Source organism: Prinia subflava, chromosome 6, assembly GCF_021018805.1.
Source record: "Prinia subflava isolate CZ2003 ecotype Zambia chromosome 6, Cam_Psub_1.2, whole genome shotgun sequence".
NCBI classification, from domain to species: domain Eukaryota; kingdom Metazoa; phylum Chordata; class Aves; order Passeriformes; family Cisticolidae; genus Prinia; species Prinia subflava.
In genome coordinates, this window is record NC_086252.1 from 12170085 (window position 1) to 12196192 (window position 26108).

General features: G+C 45.0%; 4 protein-coding genes across 10 annotated transcripts in view; 2 read left to right on the plus strand and 2 right to left on the minus strand.

Annotated features, from left to right (window-relative positions):
- The first annotated feature begins 411 nt into the window (after window positions 1-411).
- BZW1 (basic leucine zipper and W2 domains 1) lies at window positions 412-9026 on the plus strand. Of its 2 annotated transcripts, XM_063400245.1 has the most exons (12): window positions 412-568; window positions 1008-1081; window positions 2799-2975; window positions 3991-4085; window positions 4329-4394; window positions 4656-4791; window positions 5366-5475; window positions 5592-5762; window positions 6023-6169; window positions 6484-6622; window positions 7468-7590; window positions 7809-9026. In XM_063400245.1, exons 2-12 carry the CDS (start codon window positions 1018-1020, stop codon window positions 7838-7840), a joined length of 1260 nt encoding a protein of 419 aa, XP_063256315.1. In that variant the 5' UTR covers window positions 412-568; window positions 1008-1017; the 3' UTR covers window positions 7841-9026. The 2 variants fall into 2 exon arrangements, with proteins under 2 accessions (XP_063256315.1, XP_063256316.1); XM_063400246.1 differs by lacking the exons at window positions 412-568; window positions 1008-1081 and having other exon boundaries at window positions 2898-2975; window positions 3991-3996.
- A 4349-nt stretch (window positions 9027-13375) lies between these two features.
- Window positions 13376-18237, minus strand: PPIL3 (peptidylprolyl isomerase like 3). 4 transcript variants are annotated; one of them, XM_063400250.1, is made up of 7 exons: window positions 18137-18237; window positions 17339-17386; window positions 16125-16199; window positions 15250-15343; window positions 14564-14631; window positions 14058-14176; window positions 13376-13774 (listed from the first exon to the last, which is right to left on the minus strand). In XM_063400250.1, exons 2-7 carry the CDS (start codon window positions 17339-17341, stop codon window positions 13648-13650), a joined length of 486 nt encoding a protein of 161 aa, XP_063256320.1. In that variant the 5' UTR covers window positions 17342-17386; window positions 18137-18237; the 3' UTR covers window positions 13376-13647. The 4 variants fall into 4 exon arrangements, with proteins under 4 accessions (XP_063256320.1, XP_063256321.1, XP_063256322.1 ...); XM_063400251.1 differs by having other exon boundaries at window positions 18044-18181; XM_063400252.1 differs by having other exon boundaries at window positions 18023-18162.
- NIF3L1 (NGG1 interacting factor 3 like 1) lies at window positions 18172-23647 on the plus strand. 2 transcript variants are annotated; one of them, XM_063400248.1, is made up of 7 exons: window positions 18172-18310; window positions 18663-19106; window positions 19772-19934; window positions 20374-20500; window positions 20874-21012; window positions 22320-22403; window positions 23281-23647. In XM_063400248.1, exons 2-7 carry the CDS (start codon window positions 18671-18673, stop codon window positions 23463-23465), a joined length of 1134 nt encoding a protein of 377 aa, XP_063256318.1. In that variant the 5' UTR covers window positions 18172-18310; window positions 18663-18670; the 3' UTR covers window positions 23466-23647. The 2 variants fall into 2 exon arrangements, with proteins under 2 accessions (XP_063256318.1, XP_063256317.1); XM_063400247.1 differs by lacking the exon at window positions 18172-18310 and adding an exon at window positions 18317-18475.
- Window positions 23648-24852: 1205 nt separating this feature from the next.
- LOC134552028 (hyccin 2) overlaps window positions 24853-26108 on the minus strand; it is a 68040-nt gene continuing 66784 nt past the window's right edge. For both annotated transcript variants that reach the window (XM_063400262.1, XM_063400260.1), the window contains one exon: window positions 24853-25944. In XM_063400262.1, the coding sequence (XP_063256332.1) occupies window positions 25858-25944 (87 nt within the window). In that variant the 3' untranslated portion in view covers window positions 24853-25857. The remainder of the gene's footprint in view (window positions 25945-26108) is intronic.

Below are 26108 nucleotides of genomic sequence, written 5' to 3' on the forward strand. Positions count from 1 at the left end.
CAGCTTGTGACTGACAGTCCTGTCTGCACAGACTACAGTACATCAAGTGCTTGTACGGTGCTGTCACCACCAGGATCTGAAAGAAGAAATTATTACAATTGCAACAACAAAGCAGCACAGCAGGCATGGTATTGAAGTTCGATGCACCGCAGGTCCCGGTGCTGCCCCGGCACTCATCAGCTGCGCTCCGCGGGCCGCAGCGAAGCCCAGGGGGGAGGGGTCCCTGCGGTGCCGGGCTGGCTCCGCCGCAGGGCCGGGGACGCGAGGGGCACCGGGGGCTGGGCCCGGGCACGGCAACCCCGGGCAGGGCTTGGCCCGGCGGCTCCGCTGGCAGGGCAGAAACGCCCGGAGCCAGCAGCTCTGCAGCACACCCGGCCGCGAGAGAGCCCGCCCCGCTGCCTGCCCCTTCCCTCCATCCGCTCGGGCGGGGCGGGGCGCAGCGCGGCCCTCCCCTCTTCCTCTGGCGTCGGTTCCGCTCGCACAGCTCTCGCTGCCGCCGCTCCTCTCTGCCGTTCCTGCCCGTCTCCGCTCCGGGCCGCTCGGGCATTTTCTCTCTGCCTTAAAGTCGGTGAGGAGACGGGCTCGGGCGGGGGGCGGCCGGCTGGCGCGGCTGCTGCAGTCTGGGCCGTGAGCGCCGCACCGCGCCGCGCTGCGGTGGGGGCCGGGGGAGGGAGGGAGGTGGGTGGGCTGTCCCTTCTTCCGCCCCTGCACGGGTACCCAGAGCGGGCAGCGTTGGCGGCAGCGAAGGCACGGCCGGCTCGGGCCGTGCTGCGGGGCCGAGGGGAGAGAGGCGCGGGCACGGCCGCGGGCACAGGCACGGGCACCGCGCGGGCCCGGCTCCGCCCTGCGGCCGCCCCCGCCCCGGGAGCCCGGTGCGTGCCGGGAGCGGGCGGGGGCCGGCGCCGCCCGGCGCCGCGGGGGCCGCAGGGAGGAGCGGCGCAGCGGGGGCGAGCGGGCAGCGCGGCCCGGCCCGCTGCGTCCTCACGGGGAGTTCTGCTTCCTTGCAGGGTGTCTTTTATGAATAATCAAAAGCCGCAGAAGCCGACACTATCGGGCCAGCGTTTTAAAACCAGAAAAAGAGGTGAGTTACCGCACCGAGCCCGCTGCCAGGACCGGCTGCCAGCGCTGTGTGTATGGTAAAACATCGGTTTCTGTCAGTAAACAAACCAGTGCCTTCATGCGCTCACCATAAACTCTTTATGTGAGACCATGCTACATGCAGAGTCTTGAGGCTCACTGGAATTTTCTCTGCACTAATAAAAAATACTTGGCAGTCAGAATTGTTGCTGAATTTACAGTGATAACCTTTACCGAAAAGATGGTCATTCTAGAACTGCCCTGAACATGTTTAGCCTGCAAGCAGAAGGATCTCGTACCCCTGAATTACAGGGGAGCTCCAGCACAGATTTGTTGTTCCATACATCTGAGGGGCATGTAACATAGTAAGAATTTCAGTTTTAGCCACTGGATAAAAGTTACATTGTCCTCTTTTAAATTTTTAAAAATTGACAAAAAAACCCACAACACAATCTCACAAATCCACCCACCCACCTGTCCCCCAGTCAACATCAAAAAAAGCCCTTAAGTATGGGATATGCAAGGCCTGTCTCTCTACATGCACAGTTGCTTGCAGAGTTAGTGACTGCAGAGGTGTGATGAGTAACTTAGGATTTTGGTGGAGCTTTTTTCCAGCAGGCAGAGGAAGTGGGGATGCTCTTAGGGTTTCTCTTCAGTACAATTTTACTTGCATACCTGCAGTGTTCCAGCTCTCAGGCAGCTTTAGGGATGCTGTACGTGCAGAAGCACGCTTGGATTTATGGAACCTGTTTGAATTCAAAGCACCTTGAAAATCTCCTGAACAATAGTTTGCTGTGGTCTGTCTAGCATATGACATGGCAGCAGCCATGGGTTTAGTCTCTTTTTAAGCATTTAACCATAGTTTGCTGTGATGCAACTCTTCTGAGCATTGAGCTCCATGGATCTGCCCTGGAAAACAACTGTTCCAGTATTTCCAGACTTGCACCCTACTGTTACCACTGTGTTGGTTCTTGCATTGGCACTGTCTCTTGCAGGACACCAGTACGCCCTACTAGGCTGCTAACAGAATTGGCTAAACTATTGTAGACACTCAAAATAAGATGTGCAGTTCAGTTCTTTTATCTTTGGAAGCTTTTCATCTCATGATTTCCATAATCTAGGGACAAATTGAGATGAGGAGAATTGAAGACCTCTTTAAGACTTCCTGTTAGTTACATGGGTGGATTTGTTGCATGTTCACTATGCCCTGCCAGTAGTAAAAAAAGACAATGATCAGCTGATGTATCAGGTATGAAAATACATCAGGTGTGTACTGCTTAACAACAGCAAAGGATACTAAAAAGATTTGCTGTTACAGTCCATTAACTCTTATGTCTACATTTCCCCCAAGCACTGGAGGAAAAGTCATTGACTCAAATTCAGCTGCAGGTTAAGAGGAGGGTATGGTCTTCCTAGCCAGGTGACTTGGATGTGATAATGGTATGCAGTTTGTCAGTCAGATCTCATCTGAAACAGAGACCCAAAAAGCTGAGATAAAACATCAGTAATGGAGTCAAATGTACAAAATTGTAGGGGCACGTATCAAAGATTGCCTTCCAGCATGAGTTAAGTCTCTGATTTTGGAGGGAAGGAGTGATCTAACATGAGAATAGGGGTATAAGAATCAAACTGAGAAGTCAGGTAAACTTTATTAGAGCCAGGTAATGATCATTGCAAAGAACTCTTCATGGAAATCTTACTGCAACACTTTTGCTTTACAGATGAAAAAGAGAGGTTTGACCCTACTCAGTTCCAGGACTGTATTATTCAAGGTTTAAGTGAAACTGGCACTGACTTGGAGGCAGTAGCAAAGTTTCTTGATGCTTCTGGTGCAAAACTTGATTATCGCCGCTATGCAGAAACACTTTTTGACATCCTGGTGGCTGGTGGAATGCTGGGTAAGTCCCTTTGATGTGGCTGCTGTCAGCTTTGTTCACTTCACGCTGCAAAAGCTGTTTTCTTTCAGTGAAAAATCTCTGCTAAAGAGCCCACAGAGTGTGTAGAACAGGGTTTAAGTTCATCTGTGGTAAACCACCTGACTGTCTTGATGCCTGAGCAGTTACTGTAGAAATACTCGGTATAACCTGCCTCAGTTTTACTTGAGCCCGTTTGCATTCCTTCAAGTGTAGACAGTACAAACTGCTTAGAAGAAAGTACTTTGAGTTTTTGGGTGTGGTGGGTGGGTTGGTTTTGTTTGTTTGGCTAGTTTTTGTTGGTTGGGTTTTTTGGTGTTTTGTTTTTTTTTACTAGGAGTAGATCTTGATTCTGGTCAAGATCACTTCTAATGATGAGAGATGGATGAATGCTTGTTGCAGGTGGTCTGTGGTAACAAGACCAGTAGTTGCCCTGAAAGATTCTGACATCCCATGATTTGTGCATCCTGCCCTGTTATTTTGGAAAGGAAACTTGTTTACAGAAGAATCTGAAGCGCTTAGTCTTGGACATGCCATTACAAATGATTTGTTGCGGACAGTGGTGAGGTCATGGGCTCTAGTAGACATCAGGGAGTGAGAAACGAGAGGGTGGTGGAGTCAGCAGAAAGCTCAGGGATTGAGGAAGTGAAATGTGATGATGAAAAGTCTTGTAAACTCAGGTACACACTCTGTACAGAGCAAAGAGGAACAGATGCTCACCAACCAGGTAAGCACATACTGTAACTGTTGCAATTAACAGCTGTTAACCAGTGCATCCTGCGTTAGGAAGTGTTCCTTCTAGGAATGAGGCTGATGGGGAAGGGAAGAAGGCATTGCTGTGTTAATGGTGATTTTAAAGTTCTGGTGCAGCAGTGGAACAGAGGGAAAGGTGTGGGTGTCTGTGGTGATCTGGTCAGTGAGTTCATCATGAAAGGACAGCGTGTTGGATTCTGCCTGGAGACTGCTCAAGGCTCTCACTAATGCTGGAATCCTCCTGCAGCCCCGGGCGGGACCCTGGCAGACGACATGACACGCACAAACGTCTGTGTGTTTGCAGCACAGGAAGACCTAGAAACCATGCAAGCATTTGCTCAGGTGAGTCTGAAATGAGGACAATTTAACTTGAAGCTGTTTAATGGTCAAAAATTAAACGTTTGTGTAATTGTAAGTTAAGGTAAAAATAATTCGTTGCTTTAAGCATACTGGATGTGATAGAGTAGCAGTGTTCCAAGCTGTAAGTGCTGTAAAGAGTTCAGACCCATGTTACTGAACTTAGTTTTTTAAAATTCTAATCAAATGATAGTTCACAGCAAGACATAATGTGCTCTTTCTTTTTAGGTTTTTAACAAGCTAATCAGGCGTTACAAGTACCTGGAGAAAGGCTTTGAAGATGAAGTCAAAAAGGTATGGAGTGGTTTTTTATTAGCAGATAAATGAACCTTCACATTCTGCTAGTTAATCACTCTGTAGAAGGGTTACATCATAAAGCAGATTATTAAAATACAACCCTTGAAAGTTCTTCATAGAGGAATGTCTGGCTTGCATGACTACCAGTGACTAGTGCTTCTCCTGGCTTGATGAAACAAATGTGTTAAACACAGAGGCAGTGGCCAAAGTTTAGTGAGAGGTGGTAGTTCTCTGCAGCTTTTCTTCCTTGTCCTGCAGTTGCTGCTGTTCCTGAAAGGGTTCTCGGAATCTGAGCGGAACAAACTGGCCATGCTGACGGGCATTCTGCTTGCCAATGGGACACTCAATGCATCCATTCTCAACAGTCTCTACAATGAGAACTTGGTTAAAGAAGGTGAGTGTGGCCCAGCTGCTCTCTTAGGGAGACAGAACCACGACAAATAGGTGGAAACTATTTGTCAGTGTGCTGACAGTACACCCTTGCAGCTCATGAGCTTCCTCTGGTGTTAGATTGACCACAGGATTAGCAAAGGTAAATGTGATGCCCCACAGCGTGGAAGATCTTAAGGCTTCAGAAAACTGGTTTCTTAAGAAAGCTTGTGTGTAGGACTTCCCTGCATGACACTGCTGTCACTACTGTTGCCCAGCAAGGCACTGCTGTGTTTCAAGAGGGACCTTTCAGGATGCAAAGAGTGTGTCATGTCTTTAAGTTGCTTCCTAAATTGCAGCAAGAAGACTTGAGTTTAGTACAGGTGAGACTTTGTGATGCTGAGTGGTAGGAAAAGTCCAGTGTGCTGGAGGCTGCAGTGTCCTTGGGCAGGGAGAGGTGTAGTGCAGGCTGTGCTGGGGTTGCTTGGCAGCACAGCTACTGCTCTGAGCACAGTCTGACAGATCAGGTACCCATACCCAGGTCTGTGGTTCCCTGTGTTTTGAATGTCATTAATAATAGAACTGTTCCAACTGCACAGGTGTTTCTGCAGCTTTTGCAGTCAAGCTGTTCAAATCATGGATAAATGAGAAAGATATCAATGCAGTGGCTGTCAGTCTTCGCAAAGTCAACATGGACAACAGGCTCATGGTGAGTACCACTGGAATTACTCTGCTGCTCTATAAGCCAGTTTAGTGAACAGCATTTGCCAGCAAAGTACTCAATACATGCTTCTTTCACAAAAGAGTTGTAAACTTCGTTTTCAGGAGCTCTTCCCAGCCAACAAACAAAGTGTTGAACACTTCTCCAAGTACTTCACTGAAGCAGGACTAAAGGAACTTTCTGAGTATGTTCGGAACCAGCAATCCATAGGAGCTCGGAAGGAGCTGCAGAAAGAACTGCAGGAGCAGATGTCACGGGGAGATCCATTCAAGGATGTAGGTGTTTGTAGACAAGGTGGAGGTGCTTTCTGTGCCTGTCTCTCTTTCATACAGAACTTAGCTCACACTGAGAACAAAAATGAGGACTGAGGGGGTTGATAGTAGCTTTGTGGTCTGTCTTAATGTCCTGGATCCTGCTGTATGATCAAGGAGGTTGGTTGTCATTCTGAAACCTTCTGGGTTACCTTTAGAAGATAAGTTTTATTTTAGCTTAGTGCCATATGTGGCCTTTGTGCTGACTCTTACTCTCTTGACAGATCATCTTGTACGTGAAGGAGGAGATGAAGAAAAACAACATCTCAGAACAGACTGTGGTAGCCATAATCTGGTCAAGTGTAATGAGCACAGTGGAGTGGAACAAAAAGGAGGAGCTGGTAGCAGAGCAAGCCATTAAGCATTTGAAGGTATTGTAACTTCAGTACGGACTTCTGCCCCCCTTGGGCAGAGCTTGCCTTTCCTTCTGGCTGCAGTTCCCTTTTAAATGCTAAGGCTACAGCGGCGCTGGTGCAGAGGCGGAACGGGGTGGGAATTGTCCCCCTTGTGAGGAGCGTTACAGGCCAGGGCCTGGGCAGAGGCAGCGGCTGCTGCGGAGCTGCCCTGGGGTGGGGCTGTGGTTGCAGGTTTCTAAGCAGTGGCTGATGGAAATGGCGAAACCAGCTTTGGTCAAGGGGTGAACGTGAAGTGCTCTGTGTGTGCCAATCTGTTGTTCTTGTTACAGCAATACAGCCCTCTACTTGCTGCCTTCACCACCCAAGGTCAGTCAGAGCTGACTCTTCTCTTGAAGATTCAGGAGTATTGTTATGACAACATTCACTTCATGAAGGCCTTCCAGAAAATAGTGGTGCTCTTCTACAAAGGTAACTTCTGTGGGGTTGTAGTTTCAGGGGTTTGTGGGTTTTTGGAGGGGTTGGTTTTGGTTGTTTGGGTTTTTTAAAGCTTATGAAACAGAATGCTTCGGTTCTGACAAATTCTTTAGGGGAGATCAGTGCTACAACATAGGCTGAAGAATTTTCTACCTCCTGTTTGTAAAAGTGCAAAGGTACATGTGGCTGGCCATGCAGCATCTTTGTCTTGCACATGGGGAAGTGCAAGACAGAGATGCTGCCTGTCTACAGCAGATCTGCTTAAGAGTTGCAGAACAAAGCTAAATATAGATTTTTAAGGCATTTTGTTAAGTTCCGTGATAGTGTATTCTTATTCTCTTGACTGTGAACAGCTGAAGTTTGAGACCATCAATGTGTTCTGGGCTGCTCTAGGCTCTTTTTTAATGTCTGATAAAAGGTAGTACTGAAAAACACACTGCGCACCTGTGGAAGCTTGTTAAACTGAAGGCTGTATTGTACTTGTAAAATGTAAAAAACACCACAGGAAGTGTTTACTTTGGACTTTAAAAGAATCTGCATTGGTCCTTAGCTGTTAACTGAACTTTTGCTTAGAGTGTGCCATCTCAACCCTGAAAGGCTCCAGACTGTTAAAGAGAGGGAAGTGCAGCTCCTGAATACAGGGCTGAGCAAACTCCCAGCATGAGGAATCATCCAAAATGCCTGGTTCTCCGAATTTCAAAACTGAAGGCACTCCTGGTGTAGGTCTGTCCAGTTGTACCCAGAGGAACATTACATGATGCTTCTAGGGGGGAAGCAAAGGCTGCCAGTCAGGTTCTCAGCAGTTTGTGTGTTAATCCTGCTCTTGCCCATCTTTACAGCTGAAGTTCTGAGTGAAGAACCCATCCTCAAGTGGTATAAAGATGCGCATCTTGCAAAAGGAAAGAGTGTTTTTCTGGAGCAGATGAAGAAGTTTGTTGAATGGCTCAAGAATGCTGAAGAAGGTAACCAGCAGCTTAGCTCATGTGTGGACCTTGTTCACATTTTGGGAACCCTAATGCAGTAATGCTGTTTTGGAGTGGGGGGTGTTACAGAGTGGGCCCTCGCCTGCTCCTGGCTGGAAAAGCTTGCCAGGACAATCCGTGTGGATGCAGTAGCAGCAGCTGAGCTCGGGCTGGGGCTGGGCTGTGGCCAGGCTGCTGATGAGGTCTCTCTGTTGCAGAGTCGGAGTCTGAAGCTGAAGAGGGTGACTGACCTGGGAAACTCTGGCCTCAGTAAAGCAAACAGGAGCTGTAGATAAGTGTCATGTCTCATGTGTCCTTCTGATTCTTACATCCTACCTCCCTGTATCAAGCATGATATAAGGGCTCTCATGGCAATTTATTTTAACTGTTTTCTATAGTTAATGAAATACTGGATTTAGTTTTTAAAACCATGTTCAAGTAGCTTACAGGAGCTGTTAGATTTGACTCCTCACCTGCATTTGTCCTTTCAGTTACTTTCTACCTCCTGTATTTTCTACTGTAATAATGTAATTTAAGGCCTTCCACGGTGGAATCCATGCCATCTGTTGGGATTTCTGTCTGTATTGGAGTAGATGTGATATGGTTAATGAGACTTAGGGCAGTCTGCTTGCAAATTAAACTATAAAAAAGCCTCCCAAGTGAAGAGGCCATTGCTTGTGTGGCACTGCAGTCTGTACCACCAAATAGCCCCGTCACAGGTGGTTGTCCATGTCCCCAAGTACTTTGTCATGCCTTTACCAGACTTCCAGCATAAAGCAATCGTCTATTCCAGCTCCTGGAGAGGGTGGGAGCCCGCTGCTGGAAAGCAGCACTGTGGTGGCAGCAGTTGGTTCCCATGGTGGGGCGTGAAGAGCATCTCTGAGCCTGCAGGCTGTCACAGCCCGTGCTCCTCGGGGCTGTCGGGTGCCCTTGCAGCTCTGGGGTGCCTTCCTTTCCCCTTCCCTGGTGGACGTACAGGCACTGCTGTTCCTCACAGAGCTGCCCAGCAGCTTCCTCAAGCCAGGCACTGCTGCTGGCAGGGCTGGGGCAGGGGCAGCAGCTGCTTTGTGCTGCTCTGTAAATGCACAGCTGCTGCAACCTGAGACAGCCAAAACTCCACCCATCCCTCTTGAAATTTAGAGATTCTTTTATGCTGGCAGCTCACATGCTAAACCAAACAACTTATCTACTCCCTGAAAGTTTAATTCTTAATGGAAATTCTCAGGACAGTTCAATTCAGAAAGATTGGGGAAAAAAGTGAAGTCTATACTGTTGTAAGCTAACAGTGAGCATTAACTGAAATATTGGTAACCAGAGTACACCTACTAAATAAATGAGAAAATTTGTCATCACAATGCAATCTGTTCAATACTACAGTGATCTTCCTTACTTTGTAACTTTTTTTTTAAGCAAATAAAGGCCATCCTTACACTTAATGCCAAGGGCTGTCTGCTCCTTTTCTCTCCTCAGTCCAACCACAGAGAGCAGTGACAGTGTGGGTGTGGTTTGGTGGGATCTGTCACCCAGGGTCAACCCCCCACATCTATCTAAAAAGTTAATACAGTCTGAAAAATATTCTGTGCATCTTGCACTTAGTACATCTCTGCATGGTCCTGTGCATTCCTGTATCTTTTCTTCCATAGCTCTTCCAAAACTGCACCAAGACTGCAGCCAGTCAATAAACTGAGGTGAATGCAGGTCACAAAAACAATTCATTCACCAGGGGTTGGTCACTCAGGCAGTCAGATACACACCAGGCCACAGCAGCAGGAGCCATTTCAAATTCAGTCCCTGGAATTTCACAGTTTGTGTTGCAGGAGAAAAACAGGGCAAGGAACAGATTTTCAGATGAGATGCTCAAAGTGGGAAGGCAACCAAAAATTGCAATTGTTTTTCTTTTAAAAGATTGGTTCATATAATTTTACTTAATGATTTCAGGACCCCTATATTTTTTCTAAAGCAAAAGGATTTAATAATTATCTTTATATATACACGTTATGACAGGTAGAAGAATTACAAAAGACAGGCCTCGTAAAATCAGGCCTGCTCTATTAACTTAATAGCGAGCCTGTCATCTCTTTTAAGTGTAGTTAAGCAATTTGCAAGGTCCCATGTGAAAACAATCTTGGTATGAAAGGTTTTTAACACAACCACCTGGTCTTGGGTTGAAAAACAAGTGCATCTGTGTAAGCAATAAGATCTGTTCCATGAGAAGCCATAAAGGAAAGATGGAAAAAACCTCAATCTTAGCACCCACACACAAATCACCTTCTGACCAAAAAATGTAGTAGTAAGAAAACTACCAGCCAATAGGTGTTGCACACGAGGTCTGTGAAAAGTGTATCAAATAAGGGATGTGAATAAAGAAATGGACCGAGGAATGCACTGCGGGCACTGAGGCACGGGCAGCCAGCGGGCTCAGAAAGGGCGAGGAGTGCTCGGGCAGACCGGAGCTGTGGCAGACGCGATCTCGGATGGACGGAGAGCACGGCCCGGAGCCGCGCACAGCGGCCAAAGTGGGAGAAACCCTCTGGGGAAGATCCGCGCCGCGGGGCAGCGCCCAGAGCGTTTAAAAAGGGTAAAATACGGGAATCTCAGCTCACGAATTCCAGCTGGCAAAAAGGCGAGCATACGTGTGTGGGCACTTATATTGCACAAACGGGATAAAACACGACTAAAGGGAATGGTGAACTTCTATTGTTATAGCGTAGAAAACAACGTGAGAGTAGGTGCACAAAACACCTTTTCTATCAAAAAGTGGGACCAGTTGGGGCAGGTTTTGTGGGCAGCGGCCACAGGGGAAGATACCGTAGCCATAAAATCGTTACCTACATGGTGTTTTATTAGAAATTCCTTTAAAAATTACATTCCCTGGAAAAAATTCCCTGGCGAAGGGACCGCAGCTGCTGCAGCAACCGCTCCCCCGCGGGCTCCAGAGACCTCTCGGTCAGTACCTCCTGTGTCTGCAGGTCCGTTTCTGTTCCCTCGACCCACGAACGATGGAAAAGTTACCCTTTAATTCCGTTTTTCATGTTGAAAAGACTATTAAAAATGTCACAGCCACTTCGAAACTGCTCCACTCTCAGCCGTGTGCAGACGCCGCCCGCACCAAAGCCCGGAAGCGGAACCCGTGTGCGCGCCTGTGAAATGGCTCCGGCGGGACACAGAGCCCCGGGCGGCGGGGGCCGCTCCCGCTCCCGGCGGCACCGCTCGGTTCTGACCCTCCAGGAACCCCCGAGCCCCGCTCCGCTCGGCTGAGCTCGATCCTCCAGGAAGCCCCGAACACCGGCCCCGCTCGGGTGAGTTCGATCCTCAGGAAGCCCCAAGCCCCGCTCTACTCGGGTGAGTTCGATCCTCTGGCAGCCCCGAGCCCCGGCCCCGCTCGGTTCTGATCCTCTGGCAGCCCCGAGCCCCGGCCCCGCTCGGTTCGCAGCTCCAGAGGAGCGCGCCGGCTCTGCAGGCGGCCGGAGCGGCAGCACAGTTCCTGCTCACATTCTCCCCGCTGAGAATCTACCTTCTTAAAATAACCAACCAAACAAAATTTAAATCGGTCTTACCACTTATGGAGGGTTAGGATGCCATGTATTATAAAGTAGCTTGTATTTCCTTCTGCCACCGGCTGTCATATTAGACCTGAACCCTGGCTATTCGGAAGCCCAGTGGTCACATCTTTCCTCGGACTTGTGACTGCAAACTTCAAAACTGTGTCATTGTCAATAGCCTCTTTCAGTCACAGAACTGGTTTCTGAATCATTGCGAAAAACAGAAAAAAATCTAATAAATGTAACTAAAATAATTCTAGTGCTCCTGTGAAGGCAGCTTTTTGTTTTAAGCTGCAAGAAATCTTTCTTGAAATACCTTCAACTCAAAAATTAATCTGGCATCACATGACCTGATCAGAATAATAAAATCTTAAAACATACCTGCTGATATCCAAAGTCCAGAAGTACCTGCCAGGAGTTTCAGAAAGATGCTTGCAGCACTTTTTCTCCTCTGCACTTCTGAATGGTGTCCCCTTTCCGTTCTTAGCATTGTTACACCTTCTGCAAAGTGTTTTGTTTTTTCTTTTATGCCTGACAGGACCATTAGTTTGACTGGAATTCCCCAAGTGTAAAAAAGATATTTTACTCTTTGAATTACATCCCACAGACAAATAATTCCGTTTCAATGTCACTAATTATCAAATTTAAACGATAATGAAGATTGTGGTTTTCTTCAACATCCCAGTTTTGGGCTTTTTTGTCTCTGCTCCTTCTTTGAAGTTACTTTTTAATTCAAGAGCTTTTTTCAAGAGAATTACTTTTGATAGGGGAACTTCAACCTTTAACCTTCTCCTTTAAAAAAGCCTTTTAAGGATATAGCACGGCTTTGACACTCCTGCCAAGCTACTCAGGCCTTCAGTGCTGCATTATCCTAGGAAGAAGAAAGGCTCCTGTGTGCCTAACAAGGGCAAATATTGCCCAGTGGGCTTTTCAAGATTTCAGTGAAGTTTTTTTGTGGGAGACAATAAAACTCGGGTTATGTCCCAGTTAGTTTGCCCCACGAGGAAAAGCGAACTAACTCGCTACCCACCCGTCTTTAACTTCCCTCTTCAAGCCCAAGCCGACTGTAGCGCCCCAGCCCGGAGAGCAGCGGCCGCTGCCGGCCGCGGGACGCCCCGGGCGGAGCCGGCCCCGCAGCCCCGCGGGCCCCCCCGCAGCCCCGCCTCAGAGAAAAGCTCCGCGCTCGGCCCGGGCAGGGGCTCCGCAAAGGCTCCGGCCCCGCCACAGCGGCCGGGGCCATTTTCTGCCCGCCCGAGAAGGCGCAGCAGACAACATGGCGGCCTGAGGGGCGCGGGGCATGGGGGGGGCGGCAGCGGACTCCGAATCGCGAAATGCTGATTTCCTACCCTGTGACGAGGCTGCCAATCGTCTCCGTACTGCCCTGGACATGGTTAGTGTCCTCTGGAATCAGCTTGCCATACGTACAAGTTTGTCACTGTTCAAAGATCACGCACCATTATTTTCCTCCTGCCCACTGTGCTCTAGCTTAGATAAGTCCAGGGAAGCAGACAGAGTACAATTTTGAAAAGTTTGTAATTTTGTCCCAATAGGATCACTCTCCTTTCAATACACAACATTAGATTAAAAAAAAAAAAAAAAGTATCTGCATTTAATGTGTATCCTCCAGAGAGCAAAAATACTTGGTGCTGGTGTATTTGACATTTTCTATGTAACAGCCTCCTTTTTGTGGGGGAAAAAAGCCCCTGAAATTGTTTCCAGTTCAGTGCAATTTTAAATTTTTAATTATTTACAGTTCCTTTGCACTGTAGGAAATTTCTCAGTATGTCCTTCCTCCTGCATGGCAGTACTGTCAGTCCAGCGTGCCATGGCACACTTCTGTCTGCTTGCTACTGCTGCTGGTTATAAGAGACAAGAGCACAGAGCTAAAGGAATAAAATCCTTTACCTGACAGAAATACTTACTCTTTCATAGCAACAGTGTAGCACCAGAGGCAGAAGAAATTACTCCCATCTATCTTCAGAGGAGGCTGAAGAGGTTATCATTCCAACACAGCAGCACAAGAGCAAACACTCCTCTAATATGTTCTTTAATCTTCTGGGAGGGATAGGTTTCATCTATTTATGATATTGCTCTCACCTAGGGGAAAAACTGTGTATCTTACTTTACTCTGAGAAAACCAAGTAAGAAAGATGATACTAAGAGAAAGTTTCACAAAACTGTTAGCACAAAAGGATATTGCTGTAACTTAACATCACTCAGAAAGATAACACAAAAACAAAAGATCAGCAAAAAAATTAAAGTTTTAGTTTTTATTTTACAAGTATAAAAAACTGTTTAAAAATCGAAATGCTGGAAGATACTCTGGAAAACCTGGCTTTGGAAGCACAAGACTTCTCTGTGGCAACTCCCAAACAATGTCACAGCTCCTGAAAATTCCACATTCAATGAGCAGAGATATGATCCAGCTGAAGTACCCCTCTTTGATGGCTCTTACACCCCATAATCTGCAAATTATCTGACCAGTCTCTGAAGAATGCGTTGAGGCATTCTGTGGCTACAGAGCAAAAGGGTTGGCATGAATTGTAATGTCTTTAATGCGAACATCATTAAGAGGTCGATAGGTTTTCTCATTCACTGGCAGCTTCTCCAGCTCATCCAGGGTCTCCAAGCCATCAATAACTCTGTAAGAAAAACAGAAGGGCTGGAAATTGCCTTCTAATAATGATTTAAATTTCACAGTTGAGGTATCTCAAAACACTTTACAGTTAAATATCACAAAGCAAGGACTTTGCAAGCAACTAATACAAAATAAGACAACCAAAACATTTTATGTGGCAAGTAATGTATTTTGAAATGAAATGTTAAGCATCCATGACAGACTCTGAGAAGCTCAAGCATTTACATGTGCCCTGAAATACTCAGATGCCTCACACACTGGCAGAGGCATGCAGCTGAATCACTTACTTTCCAAACACCGTGTACTTCATGTCCAGGTGTGGCTGTTTGCCGTAAGTGATGAAGAACTGCGATCCATTGGTGTTGGGACCATTGTTTGCCATGGAAACCACCCCACGGACACTGTGCTGAACAAGGGCAAAACCTCAACATGAATACACATCTGTGAAACCAGGACTAACCTGTGCAAAGTGCTCTGTGTCTTACAGCTCTTCCTCAATACCATTGTTAAGAACAAATCTTGATTGCTAATGTATTCTATCACAATCAGTAATTAGCTCCTCAAAATGGCTCTTACAGTGAAAAATTACTTCTTTGCCTTCAGTGCACAAAAAGTGCTATCAGAAATTCTTTTTACTTCTGTTTTCAGTGATGAAAACCCTCAAACCTAACTTGCCAAGCACAGAAATGCCTATTCCTATTTTAATAATAAGCTGTTGTTCTCCACCAAGAGAAAATTTTTGTAGAGAAAATTCAGATGAAAACGTAAATGCATATTGAGAGCACAGAAATACCTTTAGATATTCACTGAATTCATCTTCAAACTTCTTGCCCCAGATGCTGTTACCTCCTTTCCCAGTGCCTGACAAAGAAGCAGCACAGTAGAAATTACTGGATTTTCAGACTGAAAAACCCAGGAATTATGTTCTGTTACAACATTTTACAACAAACACCCTAGAGACAGCCTGCAATTAGTTTAAGGCAGGTTCTTGACACTGCACTGAGACATAACCCTATATAAGGAATCTATTAAGTAGCACAACGAAACACTGATGCATCCTCAAATTAAATTCAGAATAAGAACAGACACGACTGAATCAGCTTTTTTCCCAAACAGCTGACACCATGAGGGAGCCAAATCCTGCTTTAGACACAGCCTTTCAGGCAGACACCACATAAAGCACAGCAGCAGCTGCTTCTACTTAAGTCAACAGAACCATCATATTTAGTGGAAACAGCTGGTAAAACTCAAGTTTGTAGAATGCATGATTACTTAAAACTGGGGTAACGCCTGCACTTCTGTAAGTCCCCTACAGAAAACTAATCTCATCACAAAAACCCCTTATCAACAATACAGTAACTCTTATATTTTTACTTCACTTACATTTTGGTTTTAATACCCATAATTCCTTTTTATTTGCTTACATTTTATTTTTATGTACATTTTTTTCCATAGAAAGACCCAGACAGAAGAATTTACCTAATGGATCCCCTGTCTGAACCATGAAGCCCTTTATATTTCGGTGAAATACGCATCCATTGTAGTAGTTACTAGCACAAAGAGCCAGGAAATTCTACAAAAATCAAACAAACCATATTAACAAACAACTGAAAAATAGTGTTATCTTACTAAAATGAGAGCATTGGCAAGACCAATGCTTTTATCTCTGCTTTGCTTTGTGACCATGCGAATTCCACAGAGTATTGCTGCAGAACAGTCATACACAAATCACTGGTAATAAACTCTTTTGATAGTGTCACATACAAAAGAATAAAAAGCTTTCAGTGCAAGGTTGTCAGACTTGAAGAACGAACAAGAAGCCTAAGGCATGCTCTCAAGTATCATTCTCATTCAACAATTTAATTTTGCACATGTAATTTTGTAATCAATAACTTAATGCCTCGGGTCTTTCATTAAAATAAATGAAATTGATTTCAATTTCAGTTTATTATAAAAATTCAAAATTGGGGTCCCTGACAAACTGTGAGTGAGTCTCACTCTTTTAAACTGAAATCAAGTCTGTGAGGGTATGAATAAACCCATGGGAATTTGGGAATCTTACACTAGGTGTATTTCCCCTTAAAGGCAAAGGACACCTTGGGAGATGCTGGAACTTCAAGACAAGCACCCCTTAACTAAACGTTATCAAGTGAGAAAGAGGCATCAAACTCCAGGCAGTATGACAGAGTACACAAGTTCCATGAGTGAACAGACAGTCCACCAGCTTAGAATGTTAGTATTCTATTACATGAAAAGGTGAAATTGCAAAAGGCACTTCATCTCCTCCACAGTCTTCAATATTTCTACTGCTTTGTTTCACCACTAGGCAATCCTACTCCTGGTACTTGACTTACTTCACAAGTCTTTGGAGTGCGCTCACAGAATAGTTCAATTTTAATATCTCCCACATCAGTATGCAGCGTGACAGCCTGAGCAAAAGGCAGAAAAGAATAATTAAATCAGCAATAAAACACTAACAGACTTTGTTTTATTTCCCAGCCCCACCACGAACATAAGCAAGTTTACACTGCATATAACCACTGTTTCAACATTTGGCCATAAGCAAGGCTACTGTCACAAACCATCGGCATTTCCAGTAAAATCACCAGAAAGTGCTCGGTTTCATTTTGTTTGAGGACAAATCAAGTTTGCCATGGTCATGCAGTAGCTGTTGCATGCTGTTATACTCCTGAAATACATTATTCATTTGCAAACAGAACCTTACTCAGTCCCTTGAATGTAAAGGTAAAGAATCAAGGTTACATCTATTTTGGATGGTGCACACACCTCACTGCTTTACAACCAGGGGAGCAACTGATGCCTGCAGCCTTTTGATTGAAAAGGCTAATTCTGAATGGCAGCATATACAATGTGCCTTCACAGACAAGGCAAATTAATTTACTTTTCTCAAGTATTTATAAGTTACATTCATAAAATTTAAACAGAGTTACCCAGTGACATAAACAAATTTATCTCTACAGGCCAAATATATCTCAGTGCTTCTATGTAGAGGGCTAAGCTATTCAAAAACAATTACTGCGGGGATATCTGTACAGCAAAACTAATAAAAATGACTATCACACTGATACTGGCATACTGCTCCAAAAGTATAGAAGTAAAGGAGACAGCTGCCCACAGGGTCCATGAAGATGCTATAAAAGGTATATGAAGAGTTTAAGACAAATATAGTCTTATTTCTATTTCTTGAATTACTGAAAAGCCTGTGAGGGCAGACATTTATATATGCTGAAGCAGAGGTATATTCTTGGAACTAGACTAATGCTTCTGTGGTAAAAGAAACCAAACTAGATTATCAAATACTTGTCAAAGTAGCATTAAAATCTGGGATCTCTAAAAGCATAATTATGTTTTAGACTGATGTAAATCCACCTTTTCACGGTATCTTTTTATAAGTTTGAAATGAAAACCCCAAACTTTTCATGTCAAATTCCTCAGAGCATCAGAGTAAAAATGTGTAATCCTTTGAGATGGAGGGCAGCTATTCACTTTCCAAGAGATGACCATTTCAGAAAGAATGAAAATATATAAAATGTGCTTTCATCCTTACCATGCCTGCTTATCAAAATGCTGAGGTAGCCTTCTATACAGCGATTTCCTGAAAAGATAACATACGAAATTTGTTGGAGGTTTGTTTTTGCCAACTCCCATTTGTTTTAGATTCTAAAATATTTGTTGGTTACATGCTTTTACACCACACAGTTCTACGGTGCTATTCCAGTGACTCTTGGCTAAATTTTTGCATTAAGCAACTACACAGTATATAAAGGATGAAAAATGAGTAGAAAAAGACCACTTAAAGAAGGAGGAAGAGAGCAAAAAACACTCTTTCCCAGGATGAAAATTTATACTACGCAATCAGTTTTTACAAATATTATGGTAGTTGGAGGAACAGTAGATGGCAGAAATTCACAGGTACCTAACAGAAGTGTGATTTGGGGCCAACTCGTGACAGCTGTGAGTGCCTGCACCAGACAGGTACCTGCACCCACGCACAGGATTGGACTTCCTCCGTCTTTGTAATACTTTCAAGGGAAGCGTTTAGAATGGCGGTAATAAAACCTCGGCTGCGTAAAAGTCGACACTTTACGCGCTACTATCTCCTCTATAGACCCGCCCTCGCCGGTGAAGCCCCGCAGAGCCCGGGGAAGCGCCCAGCCCGTGTCCCCACCTCAACCCACCTGCCGCCGGCTCCCCCTGCCCACGACAGCCGGAGCTGCCCTGCCCGAGGTACCGCCACCGAAATGCCGCGCACAGAACACGTGGGCTCCGCCTCCGCCGCCCGGCTCCTCCGCGGGCGAGCCCCTGCCCGGCGGCACCGCCCGCCCTGCTCGGACGATGCTTTCACCTGCCGGGGCTGATGCACACCCAGCCTCTCCGCCGGAGAAGCGGCGGCTTCCCCGCGGGCCTCCGCTCACTCCCGGCGCTACGGAGGGGCCGCCTCAGCCCCGCTGAGCGCGGCGGAAGCGGCGGGGCCGAGCGCAGGTCCCGCCCCGCAGCGCCGGCCCTGCTCCTGCGGGAGGTGAGCGCGGTGCTGGCCCCGCCGCGCCCCGAGGCCGCTGGTCGCGGTCGCTCCCCGCCGCCGAGGAGCGAACGCCTGTGCGGCCGGGCTCTGCGGCTTGGATTTGCCGCGGGAGGGGGAATGAAGCTTGAGCTCCGCGCGTTTGGTGCAGGGCAGCGCGGGGCGGTGCGTGCGGACCGGGACCGCGGGAGGGCGCACGGTGCCGGGTGCTGCCGGGTGGTATCGGGTGGTACCCGGGGTGGGCGAGCGCACTGACTGGCAGCGGGGCAGCTTCCGCAGCCCGAGCGGCCGTGGCCGCTCTTTGGCCGGTGGGTTCCCGAGGCTCACGGCGGCCTGTGCTTGCCCCCCACAGGTCCTCGCATGCCGCTGCCTGTCCCGCCGCTGCTCCGTCCTCCTCTCCACCGCGTCCGTGCCTTGTGCCGCCCGCCCGTCCGCGCCCTCATGAACCTCCGGGAGCTCGTTTCTGCCCTGAACGACTTCGCATCCCCCGCTCTGGCTGAGAGCTGGGACAATGTGGGATTGCTGGTGGAACCAAGTCCTCCCCACACTGTGAATACGCTTTTCCTCACTAACGACCTCACTGAGGAGGTGATGGAAGAGGCAGTGCAGAAGAAAGCAGACCTCATTCTTTCTTACCACCCTCCTATTTTCACACCACTCAAGCGAGTAACGTGGAAAACCTGGAAGGAACGGCTGGTGGTCCGAGCCTTGGAGAACAGAATCGGGATTTATTCTCCGCATACGGCGTACGATGCCATACCTCATGGAGTTAATAACTGGCTAACAAAGGGACTCGGTGAGATTCTGTTAAGAAAAAACAAGTTAAAATTATTAAAGATATATGCTATTTTAGTTGGGAACTTTCATCATTTGCCTTTCAGCTTTTACAGGTGTGATTTGAGGACTGGTTTTATTTTTCCTAATATTTTTATAGTACTGTAACCTTAAAAACATTTCAGGAGATTTATCTTGGTCATGTATACCAGATAACAAACACAAGAGGGTATTTTCAGGTGCATGACTCTACTATTGGATGTATCTGGAACTGGTGGAGCATAGTTTTTGTCCACTGTGGTTGCAATGCTGAGACTACTGACTTTAAATCACCACCTTCAATTTATAAAGTACAAGATCTCAATGTTTACAAAGGATTTAAGCTATGTGAAGTTATTTTAGATTTTTATCCTGTATTGTGGCTCACAAATGAGTCTTTTCCAGCCTGTCATACAAACCAGAAACTCCTTCTGGTTCTGTACAATCGTTAGGATAAAATTGATGCCGTTAAAGATAGCAAATAATGTACATCCAATCAGCTTCTTTGGAAGAACAAAAAGCCCACAGTTCTGGTCACGAAAGAAGGATTTGAGTGCGAAATTTGCATCTTTGTGCTGGATCTCTAAGATGTGTGCTAAATCAGTGTTAGGATAAACATAAACCAGCAATCCTGTACTGTTTTCTCAGGCGCCTGCACTTCTGCCCCACTGCATCCATCAACTGCGCCAAGCTCTCCAGCTGGGGGCACTCACCGCGTAGAGTTCTGTGCAGATGCTGAGCATCTGGATGCAGTGCTGTCCAAAATCAGAGACATCCCAGAGGTCTTTTCTCTCACTACTCTCCCAGCCAGGTATGTGCTCCATCCTAATGTTGTATTCTTCCCGTTGCTTGAAACAGTAAGTTGCTGTAATTGTATTTTACTGTTCTAATCATTTTGTTCATCTGTGCATTGCTGCTGTATTTTTCAGCAACAGAATGAGAAACTTAAGGAATAATCATCCCTTTCTGGTCAATCTATGTCATGTTAAATGGCAATAGCAACTCAAGTCTAGCACCACATAGATTAGGGGTGTTAAAGAAGAGTCTTAACAGGAAACTTGATGTGGACCATTGAGTTAAATTCCTATATTTGTTTCTTCCAAGACAAGTCTAGGCTATTACAATGCTGCCTTTGGGATAGAATAATAATCATAATGCCAAAATTAATAATTATAATGCTGTAATATAATAATTACAATGCCAAAATTTTATCTAGCTTCTTAACAAGCACCAGGCATGTCTTTCCTCAGGGTTGAAGGTGAGGAACAAACACGAGTCAGTTTGAACTGCTCTCAGAAAGCACTGCTGGAGGTGGTGGCATTATTGTCCCAGAACAGCCTTCTTTATCACAAGACGGAGATTCTCTTACTACAAAAGGTAACAAAATCACAAAATTACTTCCTGTGAATGTGTTACTTGTGTGAGCTGAGTACCCTAAACACTGAAATGCAGTAGTCAGTGGCATCACAGCTTTCCAGTGCTACCCAAGTGCTCTGAAATACTGGCATATGGAGATTTGAAGCCACGCACATTTTCCAAAGCAATGAAAACTATTTATGTGGTCTGTACTAATTCATAAAACTGTTCCAATAGCTGTTGTTGTTCATATGTTACATTTGAGAACATCACATACACATTTTTTTGTAAAATGTCATGTTCCTGTGAGCCCAATATACTCACCCTGTTGGTGTGGAAAGCAGTGCAGGCATCCAGTGTCATCTTTCTGACAGTAATTTTCATTTTTTTTCAGCCTCTTCTTCCCCACACTGGAATGGGACGCCTGTGCACCCTGAGCGAGGCGGTCTCCCTGTCAGACATCATCGGGCGCATCAAAGCTCACCTGCAGCTCCCGCACGTCCGCGTGGCCGTGGGAGCGGGCAGGACACTCGGTAAACGGCCTGCGAGCCAGACTGCCCGCTGGGACTGGCACTGCCGGGCACGGGGAGCAGGGCTGTGGGCACGACACTGAGAAACACTGCTGAATTTAACAGGTTTACTAGGAAGCACTGTTAAGAAACAGCATCTTAGAATTTACAGTCATATGAAAAGAATCTGATCGGTGTTTTAATAGGATTCTGTATTAAGCTGCTTGATGTGATGAAGGGACAGCACAAGTTGAGTGAAAGACACCATTTTTTGTAATTTATGTAATGACTAAGATTATTTTTCCTGCCCAGGATATCAGGCACAAAGGTGTACTGTTTCACTGTATGTTCCCTTTTGTGACTGAAGGTTAAAATTCAAATTACTTTAAGAGTAAGACATTTTATGGTATCATGAACACAGAACCATGTTTTGATGAAAGATAAGATAAAGAAGGTGAACTAGCTCAAAACAGTGGGGTCATTAGTAAGATGTGGAGTAAATAACCTCTTGCCCCAGCTACCTATCCTAATGTCCAATTAGGAAGCTACTAGAATTTGAGAGAGCTGGTAGAAATTGTGAGAGTAAATTTGTTGAGAACTCTTTGTAACTTAGGAGGCAGAAATCTTATTAGACTAACAATTGCACTAAAAATTCCCCTAAACTGCTTATGGTGTGGGATTGGTGTGACTCCACTTAAATCAACAGTAATTGCAAGGCAACGTACTGTGAAACCATAACAGATTTTGAAAACTCTGTGTTGTATGTCCCCTCTTTTAGTGAATGCAATGTATATGAAAAATCAAAATTCATGTCACTGTCATATCTGTAATAGCTTGGAATTAGCAATCACAGCAAATGGCAGTTTTTATTGGCATGGAGCAGCTTTCAGCTTTTGCATTAAGACTGGCCTTCTGAGAGCTCTAAGTTAGGAACCAGTGTATCTCAGAGGTAAAATGCTGCCTTAGTGTCATCATTAGTTGGGAAATTAATGGTGATGGGACACAAGAGTCTGGAAAGAGTAGTGGTGTATTAAAGAGTTCAGAAACATAACACCTTACTAGGAGAAAGGTCGCCAGCAGCCAGCCTCTGTGCTGGAGTTTTCTGCAAAGTTTCCTGCACCTTGAAAAAAATCTATCACAGAGGATTTTGCTGTATTGTCAGAGGTGTTATCGGCCCATGACTCTTTCAAACTGACACGTCTCTTCCTCCAACAGATTTACATTGACTCTAAAATTAAGGCAGTAGTTAACTGAAACAATTACTTAGCAATACACACATGAGGGCTGAACAAAGGGGAAGGAGTTTAACTGTGGCACCTTGTATCCTGCAGAATCACCAGTGAAGAAAGCTGCTCTTTGTGCTGGTTCTGGGAGCAGTGTCCTGAAGGGAACAGAGGCTGACCTCTATCTCACAGGTAATAGACTGCTGTTTCATTATTTTTATAAAAATAGTCATTAGAGAAAAAAACAAACAGACCCCAGCAAAAAGTAAGAGGGTTGACTGGCTGTTGAAAGATTTGACCACAAAGAATTAGCTGTTTTTTATAATTGAGAAACAATTAGTTAGTTATGGGAATGACAAACTAACATTAGAGATTAGCATGGATCAAATGGCAGTGTGGCACACTGAAAGATATTTGAAACATTACTTTACAGCATTTATTTCAACACAAAATCAGTGTTGATGGCAGTGAGTTGCAACTTTCAGTGTGCTTCTCCTTTGGCAATATGTATTTCCTCTATTCCCTAGAGAATTCCCTAATGCAAAACAATATAGTCTACAGAACATTCCAAAGAAACTCCTTAGTGTGTCTAACCAAACGCACACTTATCCATTATTCTCTTCCAGCAGTGGAAGAATGCTGGACAGCTATTTCCTGTGGCTCAACAATGTCAAGACTGCCTTGCATTCTGTAGGCTTTGCTGCCCCTTCTCCCCGTTGTGTAGCCCTGCAGAGCTGAACCCCAGGCTTCCCAACTGCCTTCCTCCATCCTCTTCCAGACCACTCTGAGCCCTTTTATTTTCTGCCCAAACTGACAGAATTTCCAGCTACTCAAAGATGGCAGGGATTTCTGTGGTTTGACTCAGCTGCGTACAGGGATATCAGCTGAGTCTTTCAAAGGCCCCTGGAGCAGGAGTGTTCCATGTTCCTACTGAGCAGGTGGAGTATTTCCACTTATGGCCTATATTCCATTCCATCACCACAGCTTTTAGCTGAGATGCTTCATACATTTATGTTACCTGAACTATACCATTAGTGATCTCCATGACATTTCTTTCTCAAAATGGCAGGAGAGATGTCCCACCATGATGTGCTGGATGCAGTTGCCAATGGGATCAGTGTTATTCTGTGTGAGCACAGTAATACTGAGCGAGGCTTCCTGTCAGAGCTGCGCGACGCACTCGCCGTCCACCTACAGAACAAAATCAACATCATTGTGTCTGAGAAAGACAGAGATCCTCTCCAGGTGGCATAGGGGCAAAATACTGGAGAGAGAGAGACAATTCAGTCAATAGTGTTATCATGCACAGACCTGCAGAGCTTAATGAAGGTGCTTTCAATTGGTCCAGTATGGAACGATTGTATTATATGGTCCCTCAAAGTCTGGGGTATATTTTGTCATGTCAGAAAAATAAATGTTTGTTTTGGAATACCAAAGGCTCATTTACTCAATTACTGGACTGTACTTGAATAAATTTACTGTTACTGCTTAATGTTATTAGATACAGAGGGATTGGTTTGGGTAAAATATATAAAACCTGACTTATCTCCAGATTTAAGCTTATGCAGTAGTTCTACCCTACTACAGTTATGTCAAATCAAGGCAGTGCAGGTCACTGATATTTTGCTAATAACTCTCAGAGACAGTAGTTAATGAAAGGATGGAGATCAACTGTTTGCAGTAACAGTGGTACTAAGGCACCACTCAGATGCAAATAAATAGAGAACACAAAGCAAATTATTCAGTTGCACAGTCTACCACTAATGCAGCTTTAAGGCTTTTCAAAAGAGGGACTCAATCCAAAAAATGCTTTTTAAGGTTGAAACTCAATTCCTTAACAAAAGCTGTAAATACATGTGCCTTTGTTATTTTCTTTTAAAAACAGTTTCTGTAACTGGCTTTTAATTACAGGATTACTAGAACTGAACAAATAGTGTTTTCACCACTGATAATGAGTTTTATTTTCCAAGTTAGTTTTTTGTTGGGAATTATTATTTTTTAAGAAAAACACATCTCAGAGTTGTATACCCTACCATCTCTGGATGGTAAATATTTCATTACAAATTTGTAAAGTTGTTAGCTCTATCCTTTTAAGTTAATAAATGTGGCTCATCAAGCAGTGTCTCTATCTAATAATTGCATGTGTTGTTCCTCTTGAATGTAAGTGGAAAGAGATGACTGGTTTATCTGAAGCTACCTAGGCTATACAAAGGTCATCATTCTTACCAATACCATGAAGGCACCGCAGCATGCTGAGAAGTGAGGAGAAAAGATTCTTCTTTCCCAGGCAGAGGGAAAGGACCTATATGAAGAACCAAGCTGATAGTGGGGTAGGCTGATGCTCTAGGTTTCTAATACAGAAGTCAGGCCATACATGTCCCTTCTGAGAGGGGCAGATGGGGTAACTACTACTCCATGGGATGTTTTGGTTCTCTTCAAAAGCTATATACTGGTATTAAAAGGCAGGCAAACAATTCTTGATTTTGATGAAAGAAACAATATAAAATACTTCTATTCAGTAGTTTGAAATCTTCTGCATGGATATTTGACATAATAATGAAAATGAGGCTTTTACACAACTGCCACAAGGAGCTTTATCTTCCTGTAACATAAAAAGATTGTGAAAGACAAGACAAGCTAATGAAAATTAATAAAGTACTTTATTTGATTGATTTGAACTATTACAACATTGAGCTGTAACACAGCTACCAAATATTAGGCATACAGAGTCCCTGAAGTCTGGCTGGCAGACTCTAGACGATGGAACTATAGAACTTCCTCCCACATAACTGAGAAAAAAAGAATTGAAGAAAAGATGTCAAACTTCAGCAGTCTCCCAACCTCTAAGAGCTTAAAAGGGAGAGCTTCTAAATGGCATTTAAGGCCTCCTCCAGGATCAGTGGACACTCCTGATGTAAAAAATATAAATATACAATCAAGGTTTTAAAAAATAAAAAAGCTTAATAGCATCTTCATATTCCTAGGCTGCAACTTGGAAAGTACCAGGCAATGACATGAGTCCATCATAATTTTGATTACCTAAATCTTATAAAAGGATGTGGGTTTGGGACAAGTCCTTCAGTTTTATTGCCAGAATTGACTAAGTTACCTGCAGCATCTCAAACCCACTACTATTCTCCTTTCCTCACGCAGTCAAGGCAGGTCTTGTGGCATTATAAACCTTGTCTTCATACACTGGAACCTAGTTTTGTCTAAATGGTGGAGGAGTACTGGATAGCACTCAGTTGAGAACAGTTGCCCCACTAGTACAAACTAAAGCTCTTAACCATGTGATTTGCACTTCCCAAGTAAATTGCTCCAATAAAACCCTCATGTCTACTGAGGTAGAGAGCAGAAGGCACAATCTCACCAAGTTTGTTTTTCTGGCTGTCAGGGTGGCTGCACAGATAGGCTTTGTCTGAGCTAAGAGACAAAGCAGACAAATCCAACTAGAGCGCAGGAGAGGCCTTGCTTACCGAGGTCATCGTTCCGAACTACCTGAGTAGTTGAACAATGTGCAAGATTCATTAGAATTATTACTTATCAGTGTAACAGCTTTGAGGTTGGAGAATGAGAGATCTGAGCATAGGCCCCTTTCCAGCAGCCATTGAGAGCAGTTGCTGTAGACACTGAGAACACAGAGACATTACACATCTTCATCCTCTCTCTCTAAGAAGTCGGTCAAGGTACTGTCATCGACAGGAATTAGTAAGTACTCCACACCATCAGCTCCCTGGAAACACACATGCACAGACATTGTTAACACCAGTGTACAGTGCCAGGCAAGCCACTAGACAGCATTCTGAACAACTACATCACTGAAAACCTGGAATATTTCACTGGAGCAACACAGGAAATGCACAAATACTGAGAAAAGTCACTAAATGAGAAATCTTA

Coding starts and splice junctions, on each gene's coding strand:
- BZW1 (XM_063400245.1), top strand. CDS start 1,018: ATGAATAATCAAAAGCCGCAGAAGCCGACACTATCGGGCCAGCGTTTT. Junction 2,976..3,990: donor GGTGGCTGGTGGAATGCTGG/GTAAGTCCCTTT, acceptor ATCCTCCTGCAG/CCCCGGGCGGGACCCTGGCA. Junction 4,395..4,655: donor TTGAAGATGAAGTCAAAAAG/GTATGGAGTGGT, acceptor CTTGTCCTGCAG/TTGCTGCTGTTCCTGAAAGG.
- PPIL3 (XM_063400250.1), bottom strand. Junction 15,344..16,124: donor GCACTCCAAAGACTTGTGAA/GTAAGTCAAGTA, acceptor TGATTTTTGTAG/AATTTCCTGGCTCTTTGTGC. Junction 13,775..14,057: donor AAGTACACGGTGTTTGGAAA/GTAAGTGATTCA, acceptor TTTTTCTTACAG/AGTTATTGATGGCTTGGAGA.
- NIF3L1 (XM_063400248.1), top strand. CDS start 18,671: ATGCCGCTGCCTGTCCCGCCGCTGCTCCGTCCTCCTCTCCACCGCGTC. Junction 20,501..20,873: donor AGATTCTCTTACTACAAAAG/GTAACAAAATCA, acceptor ATTTTTTTTCAG/CCTCTTCTTCCCCACACTGG. Junction 21,013..22,319: donor GGGAGCGGGCAGGACACTCG/GTAAACGGCCTG, acceptor TGTATCCTGCAG/AATCACCAGTGAAGAAAGCT.